At 45.1% G+C, this 25015-nt stretch overlaps 1 protein-coding gene across 4 annotated transcripts in view; it reads left to right on the top strand.

The window, feature by feature from the left end:
- Plc21C (Phospholipase C at 21C) overlaps positions 1-25015 on the top strand; it is a 571303-nt gene that overhangs the window by 293780 nt on the left and 252508 nt on the right. For 3 of the 4 annotated variants that reach the window (XM_075698222.1, XM_075698225.1, XM_075698224.1), the window contains exons 6-8: positions 4716-4913; positions 9626-10203; positions 10884-10991. In XM_075698222.1, coding sequence (XP_075554337.1) covers positions 4716-4913; positions 9626-10203; positions 10884-10991 — 884 coding nt within the window. The remainder of the gene's footprint in view (positions 1-4715; positions 4914-9625; positions 10204-10883; positions 10992-25015) is intronic. The other variant, XM_075698223.1, reaches the window with a different exon arrangement.

Here is a 25015-nt window from a genome sequence, read left to right as displayed (position 1 = left end):
GCACAGAGATTTCAGTAGCTCAAAACAGACATTTGTGGACGTTCTAGGTTGTAAAGGAGCTTATAACAGTGTGGACAGGGACTTAAGCACGAAGGCATAGACAATAATTTTTTGGAGGTGTCGAAAGAGATATGCGGAGAGTACCCCCTACAGATTGTACAGGAAGGCCAGAAATGCAATGAAGTTGCGGAAATTCACAGACAGCCCAAACAATATGCCTCTATCTTGATTGTTGTTCAGGCTTTTTTGTTAAGGGCGTAGAAAGGCAACTGGAAAACTGTGAATTAGGGTTTGATTTATCTTACATGCGTAATTGGCAAAGGATGCAACAGGTCTCCGTACTGATGTATGTGGACGACATAGTGCTGCTAGCGGACAATAACAGAGATTTTTTAGAGGCACTCGCCAGTATCTGTAGCATTGCAGTGGCAAATCTAGGCCTATGTTTAGCACAGGCAAATCGGGAATTCTTTATCTTTAATGAAGATACGAGTGGTGTCAATTCAACAGCAAGTAATATCCATAGTCAAGCAATATAAATACCTCGTTGTATACATAAACGAGGGAAAGACGTACTCAAGCACCCACCAAGAGAATCTGAAAATAAAGGGGAAGTGGAATGCTGTAATAATGAAACATAAGCCACTTTGGGGTCACGGAAAATTTGAGGTCGTGCGTGGTATCTGGAAAGGAGCAATGGTACCAGCCCTAACGTTCGCAAATGCCATTCTGTGCGTCGGATATCTTGTTGGGGTTGGAAGTTAACCAGAAGATTGGTGGGCCAGTCGGCTGTGGGAGCCCATGGTACAAGCAACAATGAGGCAGTGCACGGTAGCATGGGTTAGGGCCTCTGTTGAAGTCACAGGACTGCCAAACCCACAAAAGAGGCTGGAATAATACGCATGATTGGATACCGCATGGCCAGTTCTCTTTACAATCCTGCTATTTTCTATTTTGTAACCTCCCACCTTTATTCACTATTATTCATTTTTTATTATTATTGGTTATCTATGCTCTTTATGTTCATGTTTATGTTCATGCTTTATGTTTATGTTCAACCAGCATGAATTCAGAAAAGGCTTATCTTGTGAAACTCAGTTGCTCGAATTTACAACATAATTACATTCCAGCATGAATAACAAACAACAGACTGACTGTGTATTCTTATAGATTTTTCCAAAAAAAAAAAGCATTTGATCGTGTCGCTCATTGTCGCCTCATCTCAAAAATATCCGCGCTCCGGCTGGATTTATTAACTTTATTTTGGCTCCGAAACTTTCTCTCCTTGCGGCAACAGTTCACTGTTGTTAATAACCACTCATCGCTTACTTCTGATGTTATTTCTGGCATACCGCAAGGCAGTGTCCTTGGTCCTCTTCTTTTCTTAATTTTCATTAATGACCTTTCACAAAACATATCATCACAGATAAGATTTTTCGTTGACGATTGCATTTAGTACCGTACGATAAAAACATCTGATGACCATTTAGTATTGCAGAACGACCTTAACCTTGTCAGTTTCTGGTGCAGTATGTGGCAGATGACCCTGAATTCAGATAAATGTAAAGTTATGTCCTTCTCGCAAAAACATTCAAACTCTCACTTTTCTTACATCCTAAATAACACTGCCGTACCTCCGACATCGTCCTACAAGTACCTTGGCATTGAATTTACAACTCATCTTTCCTGGAGTACACACATAACAGCTATCTGCGCAAGAGCTTTGAAAACTCTGGGTTATCTTCGCCGGAACTTGTGTAAATCCCCCGCTACAGTTCGTAACTTAGCATATGAGACTTTTGTTCACCCGCAGTTAGAATTTGCGTCTTCAGTATGGTCACCACATCAAACTTATTTAGTCGATATGCTAGAAATAATTCAGAACAAGCCATCGCACTTCATGACAAGTAACTATGACAGAACTTGCAGCGTAACTAAGATTAAAGCAGATATTTCGCTCCAGCCACTAGAAACTCGTCGCACGATAAGTCTTCTTTGCCTTTTCCATAGATACGTCCATGGTAATCGACCTCATGTGTTGCCGCTTGAAGTACCAGTGCGCACGTCACATCGCCTTAACAAAAGCCATGGTTTGAAGCGCATATTCGGCAATACACTGTCATTTAATACATCAGAACTGCCACGTGCGATAACCATATGGAACAGTCTTCCTGATAACATTGCGTGCTTAACAAATCACGATGCCTTTCATGAAGAATTGCAAGGCTTCCTGTAGAAACATTGTATAAGGATGTTATTGACCTGCTTTCCTTCCCTGTTTTTCACACTTGTATTTTTGTATTTTTTGTGTGTATGAGCATATTACTGTGTTTACGCTGTCTAAAGCTTAGCCTAGACAAACATTTATTGAACTTCGCTTTACTTATCTTGTGAATGCCTGTATTGATATTTATAGTGTTTACTCCTGTTGAAACACTTACTTTGTGTCCCCCCTTATCCAATGCCCTTAAATGGGCCTGTAAGGTATATTAAATAAATAAATAAATGTCATCCGCTTCCTTACTTAGGCTAATGAGCCATCCTGTCAATACTAAATGAGCTATTCATTCGTTCATCCATCTCACATAGTTAGTTGCGGGGGTTCTGAAATGTAATTGGGGTTTATTGATTTTATTTTTATTTATTTCCAATACTGTTAAGCCCTTACAGGCTGTTATAAAGCGGGAGAACATTTCAAGCACATTTACCCAAGAAACATTTCAGCTCAGTGGCATCCTGCAAACACATTGGCATCGAGTCTGTTCCACTCAACAATGGTTCTTATGAAACGTGAAAATTTGAATGTGTCAGCCATTGGTACATTGGGCTGAATGGCATGGTGGTGATTTGTACGAGCTGATACTTGTACCGGACATCGTAGATATAGGTCTAGATATATTTTCAAGTTTTTATTATAAAGCTCGTGCAGGCATTTCAGCCGCACTGTTTTTCTTCATTGAGACGAGGGTTTTAGACCTATCCTGTCAAGGAGCACAGTCATGAATTGTTTTTTATCGTAGCATAAAAAAAATGGCGCATTTTTATCCCAGTCACACAGGCAGTTTGCATCATGATCAAGTCCGATTCGGATTGGGTGCTTCTACAAAGGCACTTTCGACCCCGATTTTGCACGATTAAAATCGAGTTGATTGTGAATGTAGGCTGTTTTCAGCACCGTCATGCTGACTGAGCTCAGCCAACTCGATACAGATTGTTAGACCATGCAGCAGTGACCATTCTTGATCATAGTGGGAAAATTTCATCCGGATCGGGCTTGATCGCTATCCACAGGGGCCGTGTTGCACCGGTATTAAAGCACAACTGAGAGCCAAAGCGATTCAAACTGCCACTGCCCTCCTCTTGCAACACAACTCGCAGAGTGAAAATGTCATACGTTATGGTCCGTATTCTTTTCACAAATGGTCTGTACCTAATCATACACCTGTGCTAAACCATTCAACTGCTTAGAGTTTGCCGCTACAGAAATGGTACCAATCAAGACGCATGTCCAAACACTCACGTGCTGTCAAACACAAGAAAGCACAATGTGCATAACGCGCACAAATCACGCAAATAAATGCGTCACTCAAAGGACGTGGAAGTAGAGCTGCAGCAATACTCTCGTTGTCACAAGTAAACTGTCATGACTGAGCTACAAGGTGAAACAAGAAAACTACCATGAGTAATGGCAAGCATTCAGGAAAACGACAGACCTTGGCACTCCGTCTTGATTCTGCTGATAGTGGTTTTTTGCCTGCGCACTTAGTAGCCTAAGTAGGGAAGGGGATGACATGAGCATAAAGAGCACAAATAAGCAATAATAATAAAAAAAATATTGTAATGAGCCACATTACAGTAGTGAATAAAAGTGGGGGTTGTAAAATATATAGCGTTTAAGGAATGGTGTTGGCGGTCTCACGTCAGGCATGGGGTTTTTTTTAAATTTATTTGTTTATTTATTTTACCCTTAAGGTACAGTTGTACATTGTATAGGGGAGGGGGCAAATGTAGATACAGAGGCAAAACACGCATACCCGATTACAGATACAAAATACAAATAAGAGAAAAATAACTTTAAAAGAAAAAGGTCAGAATGAAACATGTGGAAGTCAGTAATTAATAAAAGGAAAAAAAGAGAAGTGGAGAGAGATGAGAAAGAAAGAAATGAAAGGAAAGAAAGAAAAAATATTGGACCGGTAGTGTTAGATAAGTAGCTTATACATGGCAAACAACACGGCAAATATGGCATGAAAAATTATAAGAATGGTGAACAGAAACACGGCTAGTGCAAAAGAAATACATGGTATAACTCAAAAATAAATATCAATAAACTCAAATAAAAGTACTAGCCGATTGCACATATCCAGTTCCTTGAGATCCTATGCCTAAGCGTTGTGCGACTTGGGTGCAGTTATTGTGATGATGGTATTGCAAACACTGTCAAGATGCAAAATAATTACTCCTGCAGCCATTTGCTGTATTTGTATGTCGTCGGGATTTTTTACATTGCACAATGTGCTTGTGCATATGTGCATCTTTTGTGCCCCACATTCCTCTGGCATCAACAAATTCTTGCATGTGTCAGTGTGAGCATTCAAATTTGCCCGGCTTCAGAGGCTGCTTCGTTCAGTGTAGGCAGGCCAAACGTTAGGGTGAGGCTGCGCATGCTTGCATGGTGTCTTGTGGCAAGTGATCTCGTGAACGCCCACTTGCAGCCCAGTACGAGCCAAACAAAAGCTACGTGGCCAAGGGTCTGTTCTCCGTGGACGGCTTTTTGCGTTACCTTATGGGCGCTGACAACCCGATCGTGTCACCAGAAAAGTTTGACCTGAGCATGGACATGGACCAGCCCCTGAATCACTACTTCATCAACTCCTCGCACAACACGTACCTCACTGGACATCAACTCACTGGTGAGGGCAGCAACCGGTCTGCACTATTCTCAGACTGCGCATGGATGGAGGGTCCCCTGCTAACCCTCGCTTTAAAATGGAGGTGTCTTGAAAGGACTTTCAGAAGGGGACCTCACTGTTGCATGTTTGACACTGTAAGACGCACAAAAGCATATGCCTTAAAAAAAAAAAGGAAAAAGACAATAGAAAGGTGCGTTGCTCAACTGGAATGCATATTTTATGATTCTGTCATAGAATAGGTAGTTGAGAGTAACTTTTCATCTTCCTGTAGTGTTGTTGAGTGGAATTGCGGGCAGGAAGAGACGCAGTGGACAGAACAGACGCTCATCCTGTCCGCTCCATTTCTTCCCGCCCGTATTTCCACTCAACGACACTACATGGTGCACCAACTGGCCCAACAGTCTACGCTTCTGATATTCATTGTCCTTTCTTGTGCAAAAATCTGCGTTTCATGATCAGTGACCAAATCTTAACTTTCAACATTGCGGTGTCTGACCACACGATATTCCATAAAATTAACTAAATTCATTCTCGCTTGTTGGAATAGCTGCACTGCCCCCCTGGTAGCACCTTGCAGTCATGTGGCTAAAGATGTTTGAGCTTTGATGCTGGGACTTCATAATGGTCAATTTCTTGGTGGCCACTTGATTTAAGTACAAGCGCTTGACTGAGCAAACCAACGTTATTTGGGTCAACACTCTAGATTGTTGCAGGTTGTCGGGCTAACTTTAGTCTGAATCTTAATTCCAAGCATACGCTTGCACATACGGTAAGCCCTGATTATAACAAAATTATCAGAACAGAAAATGTATTTATTATAAGCGGTATTTTGTTAAGAGAAGAGAGGCTGTAAAAAAAAGCAGCTGCATATACTCCAGCAGTCTCATATTGCTGGCGTAAGAAGCGAAAAAAATGTCAGGAGATTACGCTACTCCCTAATGCAAAATTTGAGCGCAGCCGTACGAGTGCTTTCATTTCGCTATATATTGAGGCAAAGAATTAGAGAGTGAAATCACCGCATTGACTGGCAGTCTGCGAGCGCCATCAGCCTCCTCACAGAGGGAGGGGCAGCACGGAAATGCCGGCACGATGAGCGACAGTCGAGCCAACTGCGGACAACGACGAACTATCGGCAGTGGCACGGGTGTGTTCATGCAGTTGAGCCGAGGGACGCCGATGCTCAACCTAGGAATGGTGATCTAAGAGCTGCACTCGAAAAAAACATACATGCTCAGTATAGATGCTCATTCATAGAACACAGTAAAGGCTAAAGTGCAGCAGTGGTGAAGCGTGACATACACAGTCTGAATAAACAGAGAGAATGAGCGTGCATAGGAGCATAAACATAAAAATGAAGTCATGAACATGCGGTGTACGATTTCATGCATGCAACACAAACTATGTCAGAGCTAGTTTGTTATCTGTGCCGTGTTTGGGCTGCCCGGTCTGGAACGACTTCATAGTTGACGTCACTAATGCGGCACAGCACTTTGTATGGACCAAAATACCAGTTCAGCAACTTTTCATGAAAGCCACGGCAGCAAACAGGGGCGTACTTCCACAGTTAATCTCAGGGATTTTAGGACACCTGTCAGTGGCAGATGTTATAATGCTGCTCATCTGCATGCTGATCGACCCATGTGCAGCCACGCAAGCTGGAGAACTTCCTCAGCACGCTTGGCAAATTCTTCAGCATGAGCAATTAGACGGTCGGCATCTTAACACAGAAGCATAGAGTCCAGTACAGTCTGAACTTCGCGGCCCCAAAGGAGGCGAAATGGTGTGATGCACGTTCATTGTTTCTTGTACAGCAGTATTATGTTTGAAGGTCATGTAAAGCAAGATGCGATCCCATGTTCTGTGCAGGATGTGGATGTACATGGAGGTCGTGTCTGTGATGGTGTTGTATAATTGCTCCGTAAGTTTGTTGGACTGCACACAACAGTGTGTTGGCGTCTTCGTGTTTGCAGCCACACTTACGAACTAGTGATGTCAGATTTCTGTAGCCGTAAACTCCACAGTGCCAATCATCCCAAAGGATCCCGTACGTTTGCCGAACAACACAGAGCATGGTGGTCTGTCATCACTTTGAAGGGATGGCTGTAGAGATAATGGCAGCACTTTGTGATCACCCACACGACCGTGAGAGACTCTATTTCTCTGGTAGAGTAGTTTGCCTTGGCATGGTATGGTGTGAGGCTGGCATACACTATTATTCTTTTAGTGACATCTTGGCATTGGGCGAGTGCTGTGCCAAGACCAATGTTACTGCCGTCAGTATGCACCTCGGTGTCAGCCTCGTCATCAAAATGTGCCAGGATGGGTGCTCACTACATGCTTTGTAGTTCAGTGAAGGCCACCCGTTGTTTATTCGTCCAGGAAAATAGCATGTCATCTCCTGTAAGACGAGTCGGGGGTTCTGCTATCTTCGAGAAGTTTTCAATGAAATGGCAATAATACACACACAAGCCCAGGAAGCACCGCACGGCCTTCTTATAGGCAGGAGGAGGAAATGCTACTACAGCCGTAAGCTTGTTGGGATCAGGTCAGACGCCTCTATTGCTTACGGGTCCTAGAAACTTTAGCTCTTCATAACCAAGATGGCACTTTTCTGGTTTAAGCACGAGATTAGCCGATCGGATTGCTTCAAGCACTTTCCGCAGGCAATCAAGATGCTGTTCAAATGTCTCGGAAAAGACTACTATGTCATCGAGATACACAAGGCAAGCCTGCCACTTCAGTCCAGCAAAGGACAGTGTCTATCATTTGCTGGAAAGTTGCTGTGCTGAGCGCAAGCTGAAAGGAAGTCCACACATAAAAAGTGATTATTAAAAGGAAACCTGTTGAGGAGTGTCCAGAAAGCAACTTTTGACATGCCTCACATAAAGAAGACATACTAAGTAAATACTTTATAGCAACAGGCTTAAAGGGTGTATGCACCAACAGCAGCGAGTGGTCAGGGCACCATGTTGGGGCATTCTGTAGCGAGGTGAAATGCTCGTATTGTCACAAGTGTGTGTCAAATAAATGGTGTCAGGCACTGTCATGTGTTGCAGCAACCATTCCAATGTAAGAGAAAATAAGCTAAAGTAGAGGAATTGTGCATTTTTTCAGCATTTTCCGATGTGTGCACATGCATGCACAATAAAACCAAGGAACTTTATGAACAGCGACAAAATGATGAATCTCTCATGTCAACGTGTGTGGATCAACTTGCTGTGGATCTTTACAAATTCAAAGGTTGTTCTCGGAACATTTTAGCAAGCATGTCAACCGTCAGTTATTTGACTATGCCTATTTGTCTCGTGCAAGCATGTAAGATTGTGTGAATGCACATTTTTCACCGTGGTTATCCAAGTGGGGCCATTTGCACAAATGTAGCACATTGTTTACATAAAATAAGCATTAGTATCACTTCTAGCTTGCATATGTCACTGTGTAATCTTTAATTTGGAAACGCGGCATGTAAACTACGCTCCACTTTACTGCACTTTTGTGTTGTAGGCCACCTGTGAGAACTCTTCAATGGCTCCATACTCGGCTCTGCAGCAACACATGTGGCCAGCAGATTTGATGGTTGGTGACTGCAGATTGTTCTGACTACGCGCTCCCAAACATTTCTCCTCGAGTGCTCCACGGCAGGTGCATTCGGCACATAGCCCAAATGTTGCGACGGAGACCAGTCGGGGTTGCAGCCATCGAAGAGTTCTGAAGGGTGGCCTACAATAAAAAAACATAGTAAAGTGGAGCTTTAGTTACATGCGGCATTACCAAATTAAAGGCTATGCAGTGACACACTCGAGCTATAAGTGATATTAGAGCCAATTTTATATAAACAATGTGCTAGTTATGTGCATACGGCCCCACTCGGAAAACCACGGTGAAAAATTTGCATGGGCACTATCCCACACACTTGCACAAGACCTGTAGGCATTGTCAAATAACCGATGGTTCCCACACCTGCTAAAAAACGCCAAGAACAGACCTTCAATTTGTAAGGGTCCATGGAGAGTTGATCTGTACATGTTGATACAGCAGGTCCGTTGCATCGTCGCAGTTTGGAAAGTTCCCTGGCTTTATCGCATGCGCACATGCACACTTTGAAAATGCAGAAAAAAATTCACATTTTCGTTGCTTCGTTTTTAGCTTATATTCTTTTACTTTGGAGCAGTTGCTGCAATGCATGAAAGCACACGACAGCATTTATTCGACGTGCACTTGCAACAGTATGCGTGTTCTTATTGCTATGGAGTGCACCAACATGGCACGCTGTCTGGTCGCTGTCATTCGTGTGCGCACCGTATTGGCGGCTGCATAGCATGACCTTCATGTCTCAGCATTCTTATTTTTTTCTCTACTCCACTACGTAGCCCTACTTTGTCAGAGTGTTAGTTGCATAGGCCTCGTTAGTGTGCTAGTTCATTTTGCTTCTGCATTGTGTCTGCTGCCCTTCTTCACATCTACATGTGCAAGGGTCAATTGGTTAGTACTAGAATTTTATACCTATTTTCTTTTTTCATCATTCTTGTAGAAGAGCATTATGACTGTGTTCCAGAATAGTTGACTCATTACAAAAGAGAAGCAAACTGCACAAAGTGTATGAAATTCCTGAAAGAAATAACACAAATGAACCGCACTAGTCTTACCTCATTCTGCATGTTAGTTCAGTTATGGCAGGGATCTCTTGAGCTGATTGTTTGCGGGCAATGCAGGCAAGTCGTCGGTCGAGATGTATCGCCAGTGTCTGCTGGCAGGCTGCCGCTGTGTGGAGCTCGACTGCTGGACGGGCCGCAACTCAGATGAGGAGCCCATTGTGACACATGGCTACACAGTGGTCACCGAGATCCTCCTGCGAGAGGTGATCGAGGCCATTGCCGAGAGTGCCTTCAAGACCTCTGACTTCCCCGTCGTCCTGTCCTTTGAAAACCACTGCTCACCCAAGCAGCAGGCCAAGATGGCCACCTACTGCCGCAAGCTGTTTGGTGACATGCTGGTCACCGAGTCGCTGCCATCGCACCCTCTGCGTCCGGGGCAACCCCTGCCTTCACCCAAGCAGCTGCTGCGCAAGATCATCATCAAGAACAAAAAGAAGCACCACCATGCACGACATCACCCTCATGCAGGCGGAGCCAAGCCACCTCCGGCTGCCTCTTCAGCTGCGGCTACGGCTATGGCTGCGGCCACTGCTGCTGCTGCAGCACCCGTCGAAGAGGAGGATGATGATGTCTCGTCCCCGCTGGACCTGGCTGCTGTTCCACAAGTTGACACTGGAGAGGTGCCCCTTCTTCCGGTATTCTCACTTATAGCAAAGTCGAGAAAGGCATTTGAAGTGCAAAGAGCATATTTTAGAATACTTTGTCACAAAAAAGTACTTCAATACATTCAGCAGAAGCTGAGCTACTGGCAATCAAACACAGCCTCCACTGTGCTCCTGTTCCTTCCTCAATGCCTTGGACTGTGAAGGCTATGACGGTTCAGTGGGGCTCCGCCTTCTAACGTCACCATGGTGCGCAGTTCAAATTTCATTTTGGGTGTTAACGTAGACACCACGACTTCCGCCTTTGGTGCCTACGATGCGCTAAACATAAGCCGAATGTGATTGTCCTTAGTGAGCCGCAGTGCGCTTAGCCAGTGGACTCGCAGCCCCCGCGGTATCTGTGCCATGTAGCCGGCTGCAGCTTGATGTCATCTATCGGCCAATAGTAGCCGTCTAAGGGGATGACAAAATAAAGTGTCCAAAAGAGAGTGAGGACAGCGCCTTCTGTTAAAAGGGAGCGTTTGAGAGAAAGGGGACTTCGTGATCTGCTTGCGAACTCCACACACAGCGTACGATAGCAAAACTTGGCTGAGATGTTCACAGCAGCATATGGTATCCACGGATTATGTTATTTCACCAATCCCGAGAGGTGGTTCAGGGCCCCTTTAAGTCTGTGCCATTTTTACATTTTTTCTGTTCAACTTATGACGCAGGTGAATGGCGAAGCCAAGGGCATTGGCTCGGAGGCTGAGGAATGGGAATCCGACTCTGGCACGGAAGAAGAAGAGGCCCCGGACCGGTCGGCTGAAGATCAGAATGAAGTGAGTGTCCTGCACAGTTAGCACAACACCTTCCCAGCCACCATGGCAGCCGCGACAAGACATGTCAAAATAGCAAACTGGCCAAGCACTCGCTTGGGTTTTAAGCTTGCACAGCCTACAGCAGCAGACAGACTTGATACCCATGGCTGTTTGGCCAGCGATAGCCTCCACACTTCCCCTAGCCTGAGTAAGTTTGACATAGTCTTGCAATGTCTGTGTGACTAGCCCTAGGCATTTGCAAGAAACAATGCACAAACTCTTTTCTTTAATTCAAGGAGCAGACTGCAATGCTAGAAGCCGCATTATTAAGAGCATATGGTAAGGTGCAATTCTTCATGATTCTGCAATTCACCACGATTTGTATGATGAGGCATTGATTATGCATGCATGAGGCATGGATTACAAAGGAAAACACACATGACTCAGCCTGCCTTTTGCAAGCCGATTGCACATGCAAAAGGCAACTATGTATATGTGCTCACAGGAATTTTCATGAAAGCTTCTGTATCACTGCTGTGACACCTACACCATTGACTTTGATGGGCCACTTCGTCCGCCGCATTGTGGAAGCGCACCTCTGAGCCTCGGCGAGGGGGGCTCTGTGCCCAAGCGCTTGGTCTGCTCTTCATCTATAATCGGCAGTGCTGTTTAACTGTGATACACAGATACACCACCTCTTCCATCTTGCACTTCCATCCTTGGAATCACAACGAAAGACGGCTCTTGTTTGATGACATAGTTTACAATACTCGTGGAAATACATTCCCACTAGCAGAGCCTCTCTGTGCGTCATGCTGACTGAATAACCAACGCAGCTTTGTGTGTCCTTTTGGCCGAACTCAAGCATTCGGAATGACTGCGCTGCCATGTGCAATTTGTTGCTGGAATGATCTCCCAGACGGTATTATCTGGGTGAACAAGCTCAGAAATGCAATTTAAACACTCTAACTAGGGGTGTGCAAATACCGAATAGCAGATTTCAAATTGAAAATTGAATTGAATCAAGAAAGAAAGAAGCTGAATATTGAATCAAATATAAGAAAATTTAACATGAACATTTATGCCTCAAAATATTCACAAAAAATACTGCACATGCTCAGGAGGCTAATCACATTACTTTACAATGAGAATCTCACTAGCCATGAGTAATTCTCATGAATATGAATTGAGATGCTTAGTAAAAGGGAATTCCAAATTAGTATGCCATTGATAACCACTCAGCTTGTATACGAAGGTCTGGAGAATATTCCTTACCACTGGAATATCTGTCAAATAGAATTACATGCTTTTTTACTCTGATTCTGAAGAAATAGCTAAGCTGTCCATAATACCAATTTCAGTTTAACGGTGTGCCATACTGTGCTTAAAGGGACACCAAGGGCAGACACCAAGTCGACATGGACTGTTTAAATATCCTATTCAGAAACCTCACAATGCTTGTTTCGTACCAAGAAAAGACTTAGTTTACGAGAAGATTGTATATCAAGTGTCTGAATGCCTTTTTTCAAATTCAAATCTTCCGCCACCCAACCAGGGAAGTGATGACATCGCATTCGCCATTACCGCCCTTTGCAGTCGGTGAGTGAAATGGCGCCCGACAATAGAGTTCCTAAATAAATACCCTAGAGGGAACTGTGACACTAGTGTCTACGGGGGCTTTCATGAGCATTGCCTCAACCTACATGGGAATGATGGGAAGTACGGGCTTCGGATGGACTTCGATCTTTAGACTAATGGCATTTGCTTGTGGTGCAGTAAACGAAGCTATACTAAAATATTATTGCGTAAAATCTAATTTTATTTCTTAAGTATCATATATAATGTACAACACATTACATAAATACTTTGTTTAGCGCAAAACAACACACACAAGAAAGACGACCAGGACAAGGCGCTACTCCCAACTGACATCATTTTATCGCGTCACTCCTTTATAGACAGCTCAAACTAGAGGAACATGCGCAGTGAGTACCATGGGGTGGAGCCACCAACATCCGATTCCAAGAGCGCACTCATGCGACAGAATCCAAAAAACTAAATTCAGCGCTGTACAAGGTTAAGGAAGGCACACTAATGCACTGTGACCCCAATGACTGAATGAAAAATTCTTCCGATAACTCTCGGAAGCATGTCTTGTATCAGTAGTGCTTTCTTTTTCCTATTCTTAAGTTTCATAAAGCACGTAACGCTACAGCGCCAACCTAACAAGCTTAACAAACCAAGGTCCAAACGGTCAAAACATGTTCTTTCAACGTTTACGATGCTGTCACTTTCTCTTCAGGGTTTCAACACCGCATCGTGACACAAACATAGTCCCAGCCGCTGGCCCAGTGCGCCATCGCCACTTCGAGCAACAGAACAAAGGCAGAGAACTTTGCGTTGCACTGTCACTCTGCAGGTTACAGCAACTGCTCTTGGAGCGAAACCAAAACTGCCAAAAAATACTTGCAGACTAGTTCACCAGTCAACAGAATGCCAGTCCGTAGCCTGTACTACCCATCATTCCCATGATGGTTGAACGATCGCAGCGCCAGATTTCCCTGTAGTTATACTAATATGAAACTCCATGCACCCGACAGGTGGCGGTACTGAGCCAAAACAGAGCGGTGGATTCGCCACTGCAGCTGCTTTTTGTTCAAGTGGCGTAGACCATTCAGGCATCCCGTGACATCACATGGAAGTTGAATTCTCTGCTGCTTGTAGTTTGTGCAACTTTCATGAGCGAACAAAACCATGCAGCACTATGCGATAGCTACTGAAACAGGAAAGCATGGACGACACAGAGTCAAGTGAAAATGAAACCTTCTGACCGCCCGTGTCATTGTCATGGGTAATTTCAATTACCATATTTACTTGAATCTAACGTGCACTTTTTTCCGATAATGCGGGTCCAAAAATTGCATGCGCATTAGAATCGAGTACAATCCTAAATCTGTGTTACCATATCGCCATCGGCATTCAAAAAGTGGCCGCCTCGTACGCGCTTCTAGCGCAGCTGCTATGGAGGCTAGAAGGAGAAGTGTCAGCATCGTCGCAGTCGCGCCGTGATTGGAGGCGTGCTGGTGTTTCATGCCGCCGCGGGGCGGCGCGCACGTCGCTAACGAGATCCGTCGAAAGCACCCGCCGACCGCCGTCACCGCACGTTTCGTCGCCTACAGACAGGTACGGGCATGTGTTCTCACAATGTCTGCCGTGTGCTGGTTTGAATTTTTTTGGCATCGCTACGTACCAACATGGCCATGCCATAGTGATGTCTAAACAGCAAAAATACCGTTTTGCACCTGGATGCAAAGTGGGGCATGTTTCGACCCGCAAACAAAGTGAGAAGGAGTCTCTCTTCGCTGTTCCCGTCGACGATGAACAACACAGGGCTTGGGAGTGCGCGATTCCTCGTGCTGACAAGCCATTGCAGAAGAACTGCGTTGTGTGTGAAGCTCATTTCGACAAGAGATTCGTCGTCCATAGCAACAAGCATGTCATCAGCAGCGAGTCTGTGGAAATCCCCCGCGATCCCACTTCTTGCACTTCGTGACGTCTGTCGAAGTCTTTCCTTTGATGTTTTCGGTACTGTTCCTCGAACTTCTGAAGGCTCTCTTGATCCGGCAGTTGGGGTGTCAGCTTGGTGGAATTAAGAGGAAGCTTATTTCATAGCCGACCATCCATCAGTAGTTCCGCAGGGCTCAGATCTCGAAGAAAACGTGGAAGTTTTCGTATGCTCTTTGAAAACCTCTTTTCTAATAAAGGACCACTGCCTTCAAGGGTTAAAGGCATACCAACAAACAGACCCTGTTTGTGTACAGCTTTGCCGGTGGAGCAAGAAAAAAGAGTGGCCCTCCAGGCGAGATTTATCAGTGGACCTAAAACCCTTCTACTAGCATCGACACCAGCTCACTCTGGAGAACGATTTACTCCTCTACACTGCTCGAGTTGTCGTCCGGCCTCTTGCCAAAACAAGCCCGCATTTTTTCGAAGCCATTAGGCTGGCAAACAGCCATGGTAACATGCGGCATTGCCCTGAGTGTCACTGAACTTTAAGTGTCAGATTTGCAGGCCCCCTTTACATATTCGTTGCTAACTCGACCATGTGGTGTTAAGAGCCCTTTGGAGGTGCATGGCTGTTGTAGACATACAGGCCCCTTAAAACTTCATCACTGAAGAAGGTAAACGCCAAGTTGACCCGCATTTTTTCGAAGCCATTAGGCTGGCAAACAGCCACGGTAACATGCGGCATTGCCCTGAATGTCTCTGAACTTGAAGTGTCGCATTTGCAGGCCTCCTTTACATATTCGTTGCTAACTCGGCCATCTGGTGTTAAGAGCCCTGACCACGCTAAAATTGTTGGACACAAAAGTGACTCCCAGATCATTTACTACGTCATTGGCCATGTGGCCTGGAAGATGTTGAAAAAGACAAAGTGCAATGAATGTAGCAGGCTGTTGCTTCACACAGAGGACTCGAGCTTGCTTCCGGCAGAGTCATGCCTCACACATTACATAGATAGAAGTGGCCTCCTGTACCCGTCTGAGTTCCTAGCAGACTTGGTCAAAGCTATGGAGGATGCATTTACCTATTGCATCATGGGCCTCATTTCTTGCCTGTCTGTGAAGAGGTTAAATATGGTCAGCTGTGAGCAGCACAAAGTGGAAGTAACGAATCAAATCATTCGCTTCTTCACACTGACAAGGATGCATTTTCTTGTAGCTGGAGAAAATGCGTCTAACTAAATAAATAAAGAGAGAAAAGATGAAGTTCTTGAAGTTGAGATGTACTACTTAACTTTCATAATATTAACATAGCCAACAAGGTTTTGTTTTTTATGTTATTGTACATTACCCACATTGTGTTGTCTGTTGTGACTCTTTAGTACTAATGTCTTATTGATATTGTTACAAAGGTCCCATTAGCAAATTTGGTCTCACAATCTGGCTGTGTTTGACATAGGTAGAAATCAACTTTTGTAAACTGGTTTATGACTGCATCTGTGTTTGCCAATCATATCTCAATGCCATTTGTGTATGCCCATTTTGGCAATGCATATTGACTGTTCTTTTTACTTGCCTTATTTACTTCCTTTATCTGAGTTTTGTGTAACTTGCAGTTCTCCCCTACATTGATGCATATTTTCTGTTTATTTTCTTTTGATGGTGTTTTTGACGTTCAATTGTAAGAGTGTGTAAAAATAAATGTCTTGCTTATTGAAGCTTTTACGAAATACCGTATTTACCCGCGTATAACCCGCCCCTGCGTATAACCCGCACCCCTAACTTTGAACTCGGCGGGAAAAAAAAAAAAAAAACTCGCGTATAACCCGCACGTTTACCTGAAAAAAAAAAATGAGCGCTAGAAAGATGCAACTCACACTCAGTGATCATTTCGTTTTCAGAACATTTATTCAAACGACCGCCACCACGTCACTGGTTATCCGATTCTTAATCGTCGCCGCTCTCACTACTGCCATCCGAGGCTTCATCGCCACTCTCAAAGACGTAGTCGTCCTCGGAACCATCCAGACTATTACTGATCGCACATTTTTTAAAGCTTTTGCGCACCAAATCGGCCGGTATCGCTTTCCACGCATCCACGATCCACTGGCACAGCAATGGAATATCAGGCCTTCGCACGCGTCCCGTCGGTGTGAGGGCGTACATGCCGTCGGCCATCCACTGGGCATACAGCCGCTTCACGTGTGCCTTGAACGGCTTGTTCAGGCACACGTCGAGTGGCTGTAGCATGGACGTCATGCCGCCAGGTATTATGACGAGGTCGGTGCTGGTCTCGGCAAGGCGAGCCTTCACCGCATCAGTGCAGTGGCCTCTGAAGGAATCTAGTACGAGCATCGACCGGCGTGCCAGCAAGGCACCTGGTCTTCGCTCCCAGATTACTCGAAGCCAGTCACCGACTAGGCCACTGTTCATCCACGAATTTTCTTCCGCACGCACAACGATTCCTGGGGGCAGTGGAATGCTAGGTAGCGTCTTGCGTTTGAAAATCACATACGGGCGCAGTTTCGTGCCGTCAGCCAAAGCGCATAGCATGACTGTGCAGCGCAGCTTGGCATTTCCGCCGGTCAGCACGCTGACTGATTTGGAGCCCTTTTTTTCCATGGTCGTGTCCATCGGCATCTCAAAGTACACAGGTGTTTGATCAGCATTTCCCACCTGAGACAGCAAATAGCTGTGCTCCTTCCGAAGTGCGATCACATATCGTTGAAAGTTCAACAACTTTTCCTCGTAGGCTTCAGGAAGCCGCTGGCACATGGTTGTTCGCCGCCGCATAGAAAATCCATGTCTTCGCATGAAGCGCTGAAGCCATCCACGGCTTGCACGAAACTCACGTGGAATGTTCAATTCCCGGGCCAACTTCAGGGCTTCCATTTGCGTCATCTCAGTCGAAACAGCGTGGCCACGACTTCTCTGCTCCTCAATGAACTTCGCAAGCTGCGTCTCGAGGTGGGGGTACGCGCCAGTCTTCGGACCCCGAAACGCTCGCCTGTTCCGGTTCGTTGCTTCGAGACTCTCTTTTTTCTTCCTCCAGTCGCGAATGCACGACTCGTCGACGTCATGCTGTCTTGCAGCAGCTCTGTTGCCGATTTCTTCGGCAGCGGCTATAATCTTTAGCTTCTCTTTCGCTGTGAAACACTGCCGTCGAGTCGCACTCATGATGCCAAAACAAAGCAGGCAAACAGTGCAAACTGGGGTAAGTACACTAAACAGCGCCTAACGCGAGGCTCAACAATGCTGGCCTTTCGTTGGCCCTTCATCGGCTTGACAAGCGTCGATGACGATGGGGATGGCGGACTACACGGGGAGGCTGCCGCACATTGCGGTGAAGCCGACCCCCCCCCCCTCCCAAGGAAAAAATTCGCAGATAACCCGCACCCCCACTTTTTAAACGCGTTTTTTCACATTTTGGTGCGGGTTATACGCGAATAAATACGGTAGACCTTGCTTTTCGATGTGCAAGTCATCAAAATAAAGCGTTCAAGTATGGTTGGTGATGCTTCTACCTGAATTGATACATCATGGAGAACACTGCGGCATCAAAGCGAAAACTGCACGGATGTTGTTTTGGCGGCAAGCTCATGGCAAGTCATTTGATTCGCTATCTTACAGCGCTTCGGGGTGCTAGCGGCGCACGCAGCTATTATACAGGGAAGCAAGTTCAAACATAGTTTTCAGTGCCAACACATGCTTCACAGTGAGCCGTCAGAAGAGTGTGCCAACTAGCATTTGTTGCAATCCACACGGTATCGTGAAATAGCTGCAATAAAAAGCGGGTGCTACGTGCACGCATGCATGTGCGGGGGGGCATCTTGGAGCTGACAGCAGCGCCGCCACATCTGGATGAATTCTCGCTCCCTCTCCGGCGCACCGATGCTGACACCTCTCCTTCTAGCCACCATATAGCTGCTGTAGCTTCCTCCATGTGCATACCTCCATATTGTACACATAACCAGGCGCTGGAGTAACCTAGTCTACCACCTGTCTTCCCGTTTTCTGCATTTATTCAATCAGCATGGAAATGCTGACTGCGAAGACACGCCAAGTCCACCATGATGCCGCATTTAAAAGGAAAGTTATCATGTGTGCGGAGACGGACGGAAATCAGGCCACATCATGGGCGTTCGGAGTTCCCGAAACTTGCGTGCAGGACTGGCATTAACAGCATTTTCGCCAGCAAAGCAACAAGAAAGCGTTTCAGTGGACCAAAGCACGGCCGTTTCGCCGAAATAAAAGAGCTGCTCGTGGAATACGTGCAAGAGCAGCGAGCGGCACAGCGGCCTGTGACGACTGATCTGCTCAAAGCACGGGCACTGCAGTTAGCCCTACAGAAAGGGCTAATGCGGAGTGACTTCAAAGTGAGCAAGTGCTGGCTATCAAATTTTATGAAAACAAAAGGCTTTTCTCTTCGAAGGCGGACAGGGATATGCCAAAAATTGCCCGAAGAATATGAAGAGAAATTGCACAGTTTTTAGCGGTACGTTTTGAAGTTGCGCTGTAGAAATGGCTACCACTTTGGACAGATTGGAAATTCCGATCAGACGCCGTTCTACTTTGACATGCCTGCCACCACAACCATTGAAAAGAAGGGGGCGAAGCAAGTGCTCGTTTTGTCTTGTGGCCACGAAAAAGCTAGAGTCACCGCAATGCTTTGTTGCACTGCGGATGGGCACAAGCTGCCCCCGTATCTTATCTTCAGACGAAGAGGCTCTCAAAAGGAATCGTGTTTCCGAGTGGCGTGATTGTGCGCACAAATGGAAAAGGTTGGATGACCACGGACTTGGGCGCTGACTGGATTGATAACATTTGGCGGAAGAGACCTGGCAACAATTTGGGTCTGCATGGGATGCTTGTGTTCGACGCGTTCAGGTGCCACCTTGACCAGTGCATCAAGGACAAGCTGGCTGCATGCAACACTGACCTTATGTTGTTTTCACTGGCTTTACTCAACAATGAAATATAACAAAAACATAGACATTTCGCCACCTATGTGGTATCATAAATAATAATAATAATAATAATAATAATATCATACATAAATAAGATGTATTTTCTCATTTGTTGCCATTTGCGTACTGACGATGCCACCCGCATAGGTGGCGAAACATGTATGTTTTTGTTATAATTTATTGTTGAGTAAAGCCAGCGAAAACAACACGTTGAAGTACGAGTTCCCCTGGCTTTTGCAACATTTCTTCACAACACCGACCTTGTCATGATACATGGCGGCATGACATGGCAACTCCAGCTGCTCGATGTTTGTTTGAACAAGCCAGTAAGAGATAGAATTCGGGCGCTCTACACCGAATGGCTTGTCAGTGGCTGGCACAAATTTGTGCCCGCCAATAAAATGAAGCGTGCCTCGTTGCAGGACTTTGCTGGATGGGTGAAAGATGCATGGTGCACGATCTCATTTGCTATGTTCAACAAGGCTTTTAAAACGTGCGGGATTTCGAATGCCATGGATGGAACAGAGAATGAAATGCTTTGATCTGTTGATAGCAATAAGGAGTTGTCTGATAGCGACGACAAGTGATATCTATCGCCCCACGTGACTCGTACTGGTGCAGTGAAAATGTTGGCAGCAAGGTACGCTGCTTCCATTTGTGTTTTTATTCATTGCAGCTTTAGTGTATTGGGAATAAATCTGTTTGTTTTTTTCAAATGAGAGAAAACAGTATTTCTATGAAAGCATGAGGTGCGCGGCATTGTACTGTTGTTGTTGTTTTTTTGTCACAGAAAACGGGTGCGCGTTACAATCGAGTGTTGTTAGAATCGAATAAATACAGTAGTTCATTTTTCTAGAAAATGAAATAGAACTGGACAAGTAGCATTTTATTTCATCTTGTAATACGATACAAGTATATTTTTTGCATCTAATGGTTGAGTACTAGCGATAAGATTTAACTGAGGAGTGCTTTCATCATCGGGCAAGTACTTGAATGTCCTAGGGCAGTCTCTAACCAAATCCTGCATCTACTTCAATGTCTCTATTATTAAGGCTCTGTTCACGATAATATTGACGTCTTAGAGATTCTTGAGCACTAATCTATCATTTTAGCGTGACTTAATATTTGCCTTTAATGTCCCTTTAATGGCAATCTTATATTGCTGAAAAGTACTGCTTTCACATTTTCTTTCAGAAAACAGGAGGGTTTTTCCATCTTTATGGTAGCTGTTTTTTGTGGATTATCGTCAGTTCATTAAGGCCAACAATCTGCACGACAGACAAAAACGTAGAATGCGCATAACTTCACTCGGCATTGCTCCGGTGCGGTCGATTGGCACCGCCGGTGAAGAGCTCTCACATCAGGAGGCCCACGGCAAGATTGCGGAATGTGCCGTCATTCTGCTCACCTTCACCCTCCTTTTGTTTTTTTCATCCAGCCAGGGTCAGTGCACTGCCACATATTTTTGAACATTCCATGTAAAACCAAAGCTAGTCTTTTGACGGGTCGCTTGAAGCTACAAATAGGGACCATGTGCTTACAAACCACCTAAGAATGGCGTTTTGAACAAATGGTCACCATATGGTATTTCACAAAGGTGATGCTTGCACGTAAACATGGATGTGATGCTACATGCTGTAGCATGTAGCATCACATGCACTACATGCTACCATCATCCCATGCACTCACTTTCGTTGGCGAGGCTGTTTGTCGGCTTTCTGAGGCTTGTGTGACCGCTGTAAATAGATTTGCATTTTTTAAATAATAATTATATATTTTATTCACTTAATTCGTCCAATGTTCAATTAGTTGATTCAGTAATCGTGACTAAAGGTACGTTCGATTTGCCTGCACTACCAGAACCAGTTCACGAGGGGCTGCACCCTGCTGTTCGTTTCAGCAGTGCAGCAATGGCACCCGCTGAACCACGCTGTTTGTTGCAAAAGTGCTGGAAAGGTGTAGGGCTGGTTGATGCTTTTGCTGTACCCACTCCACTGTCGGTGTCGATATGGTGCAGGTGTACAGGTGCAAAGCAGCAGCAGACGGGCACGAGCATCTTTCAAGCCCCACTTACGCATGTCTGATTTGTCTACGCAAGTGTGGTGTGTATATTTACGCCCCAGTAGCTGATCATACCTGCAGTGCAGGACCTCTCAAACATACGCATTTGGTGCATGTTAGTCGGACATAACATAACATCTGAACGTACGTCTGCACCTTGGCATTCGTTTCGAGTGTCGCGCAGTACATGCACTGCAGAAATCAAGCTGCACAATTTCTGAACTTCTCTAGAACTGCCATGGTCTGGTTCACAGTGGTGAAGGTGAATTGAATGGACCTTAAATATTGTTGCCAGCAGTTGCCGCCGCCACTCGAGTTAGGCCTAATGAGCTAGACAGTGGCTAATGAATAGTGTGGCGCCAGCCGATGTAATAACAGGCCACAAACTATCACGAAAAGCTTGTCGCTAATATGTTCCTATGGGTGGCTCATCAGTGAGGGGTCGCGAAATCATGCATACAGGATTAGAATGACACGTCCTTTGAAGCTGCATTCGGATCCACAGTCGACCAGCCAGCAACTGCCGTAAGCACATGTGCCAAGTTCTTCTGAGCGCTCACATGCGAGTAGAGCGATTGCAGCTGCGCAAATCTGTGTGCGTGAACACTGAACTCGCATATTGGAAGTGATCGGTGTGCTTTCCAGTCGCTCGTTCTTCGCACATGCTCTCGTTCTTTTCCATATATATGTGCGCTGCTGTTGTAGCTTGCTTCTGTCCACGGCGTATTAATTGTTTCAATCGGTATCGTTGACCTGGATGAACCTTGTACCGATAGAGATCGCGCATCGGGGAGACACCGCACGCGTCAAGGCACTAACCACGGCTGGGTTATTTACCGAAGGTATCGATATTCAAAAAGTCAACAAGTCAAGAAATCGAATATTCGATATTCGATTTGCGCATCGAATTATGCGAACATTCACTACATTCATTTCGAAATCCAATATTTGCTCACCGCTGTATAACACTTTTTAGTAGAGGCTTGCGAATACTTTAATATCTGCGAGTAGAATCAAATAGTGAACTTTCAAATAATTTGATTCGTAGTCGAATATTCAATTCAAATATTTGAATTTTTCGATATTTTTTTGAATATTCAATACCTGCACAGCGCACGTGTTGCGTGTGTCGCGTAACCCGTCATGCTCAGTGCTGAGCAAGTGAGCACCTCACTTCGTTCTTTTCGACGCAAAATAAATGCCAAGCACACTGCAGACAAGCTGCCCTGGCTTAAACTGTTTCACATGCGGTGACTAGCTGGAGCGAAAAAAAAATATATAAAAAATTTGTGCAGTCGCACACATCGCATGGGATTTTTAGAGTAGTCACAAACTTTGTCTCTGCGAGCACAGCATATGAATGCCTTAATTCAGAAAATGGTGATGCATCGGCCGAGGCCACATCTGTTGGTAAAAAAGTTTGTCCACGTCCACAGAAGCTATCGAAACGATAACGGGACGCAGACAGATGGGAATGGCAGCAAAAGCAGCATGCATTTTTGGAAAGCACGATAGCATGTGCGAAGATCGGGCTCATTAGCCTCCGGAAGGCATGCGAATCATTTTAAATATGCAGCGATGAGCTTAATGCCGCTTCAACACAGCCGTCATCTAACCGGCATGCATGATCTCGCATGAGCTGCAACCATATTAGCGACAAGCATTTTACAATGGTTTGTAGCCCATTACCACATCGGCCAGTGGTGAATTTTCATCATAGCCACACTGCACCACGCTGAATGCCTCGACCACAGTGTAAGAAGAACATGTGCTCCGACGACGCAGGGACCGCTGGTGACAAACGTGTCTCACTATTGGTGCTGTTTCACGTCTGCACCACTGCTCGGCGGCACACGTTAAGAGGCTGAACAAGTGGGAATTTTGAACATGTAAGCAATTGTAACTGTATGCAAAGTGCATTGAAAGAAATTGAAACAAATATTTTCACTGTTCCTGCCCATCACTATAATCATTCAAATCCCTCAGGTGCCATAACAGACAATAATGGCTCTGACAGTTTGGTCATGCCGCGTGCTCTAGCAAACTGCTTGTGTCGATCCTTGGAAGCAGTTGCCAACAAGCACGTTAGTTTAGCCATGTCCAGTTAAAAATTGAGCAATCTGTCATTGTCATTCTTGGCAAGCACTTAAAAAATTCAGACGAATAGTCCGGATCACAAAAGAAGGAAGGGAGGTCTGCATCTCAAGCTGTGACATTGTCTTGTGGAGATGGATTGTAGGCAAGAAGTGATTCACACCAGGGATTCACACCAGGAAGCATGCCTGCGCGCTTTACTGCAGACTCAATAAACGTTTTCCCAATACAATCGCACCAAACAGCACCAGCAGGTCTTGCATGTGCAAAGACAGAGCTTCCATGTTAAGTGAAAAGAGTCAGCGGCATGGTTCCTAGGAAGCTCTCGAACGTGGAAACAAAGTCCTGCGACCTGGAGAGTATGGGTGTGAGACGCACTTCGACCCAGCGTATGCCACAAGTTCATGGACAGCAGTGCACAATAAAATTTAAAAGTGTCTTAACTTGAACTTTTGGTAAGGCTTCATTACGGGAAACAGCCCGAAAAAGACTAGGCAGGAAAGGTGAACAGGACAGGCACTGTCCTATTTGTCTTTATGTTTTGATTATTTTTTTGCACTGTTCCCCCTTAAATTTATTGCACAATAAATTTGTTATTGTCAGCACATCCAGAAGAGCAAATTTGAGAGATATGGCTAAGCTGAGATACATGCAAAAACCTAGGCGGGCATAAATAATACCGAAGTCACCCGTTGGGGTGTACATCTTAATCGGAGCATGGTGTTGGCAACCAACAACTGTGAATTAATTTTTTGACGTTTAGAATAATTCATTCAAGAGTATTGTTATGTCGGCATGGCCGCCATGATCACCATGCCGGGCACATTGGGCACGCCGAAACGACGGTGTGTAGAGAGGCGGAGATGCAGAGAGGGACCGAGGCTGAGAGTGAGTTTATTGAAAGTGCGGCACCTTAAATAAGCTCCACGTTGCTACGTCAGCACCCCTGAGGGCGAGCAAGTTGTGGTTTCAAAACCGAAACCCTGGTGTACTAACATCATACCCCTCTTTTTCAAAATTATTCTGGGATGAAGCAGTGTCATTATACAATAGTAATTGCCAGAAGGCGTATTAAACAAAAGGCAGGGAAGCATCATTATACATCTGTGAATGGTATACATTACTTTGGCATTACTTTGACAAAAAGCAGCAAAATAGAGCACTCATTTCTTTTTTCAATGAAAAAATATATATATTATAACACGTAAACACATAAGAAAGGATGAACATGGAACCTAATAGACTGCATAGCAGCCAACAAAATATCTGAACACTTGTCCAGGTATGTTACATAGAAATGCAAGTAATGACATGAAATATGAACACATTAAACATCATGGAACAAAATCTTTTAGGTGGCGTAGTTTCTGGCACCGCCTTTTTGACCGCCAAGGCAATCCCGGTACGTGAAGCTGTGTCT

This window comes from Dermacentor variabilis, chromosome 7 (assembly GCF_050947875.1).
Source record: "Dermacentor variabilis isolate Ectoservices chromosome 7, ASM5094787v1, whole genome shotgun sequence".
Taxonomy (NCBI): Eukaryota; Metazoa; Arthropoda; class Arachnida; order Ixodida; family Ixodidae; genus Dermacentor; species Dermacentor variabilis.
Note: the sequence above shows the minus strand (reverse complement) of the source record. Positions and strands in the feature narration are given on the sequence as shown.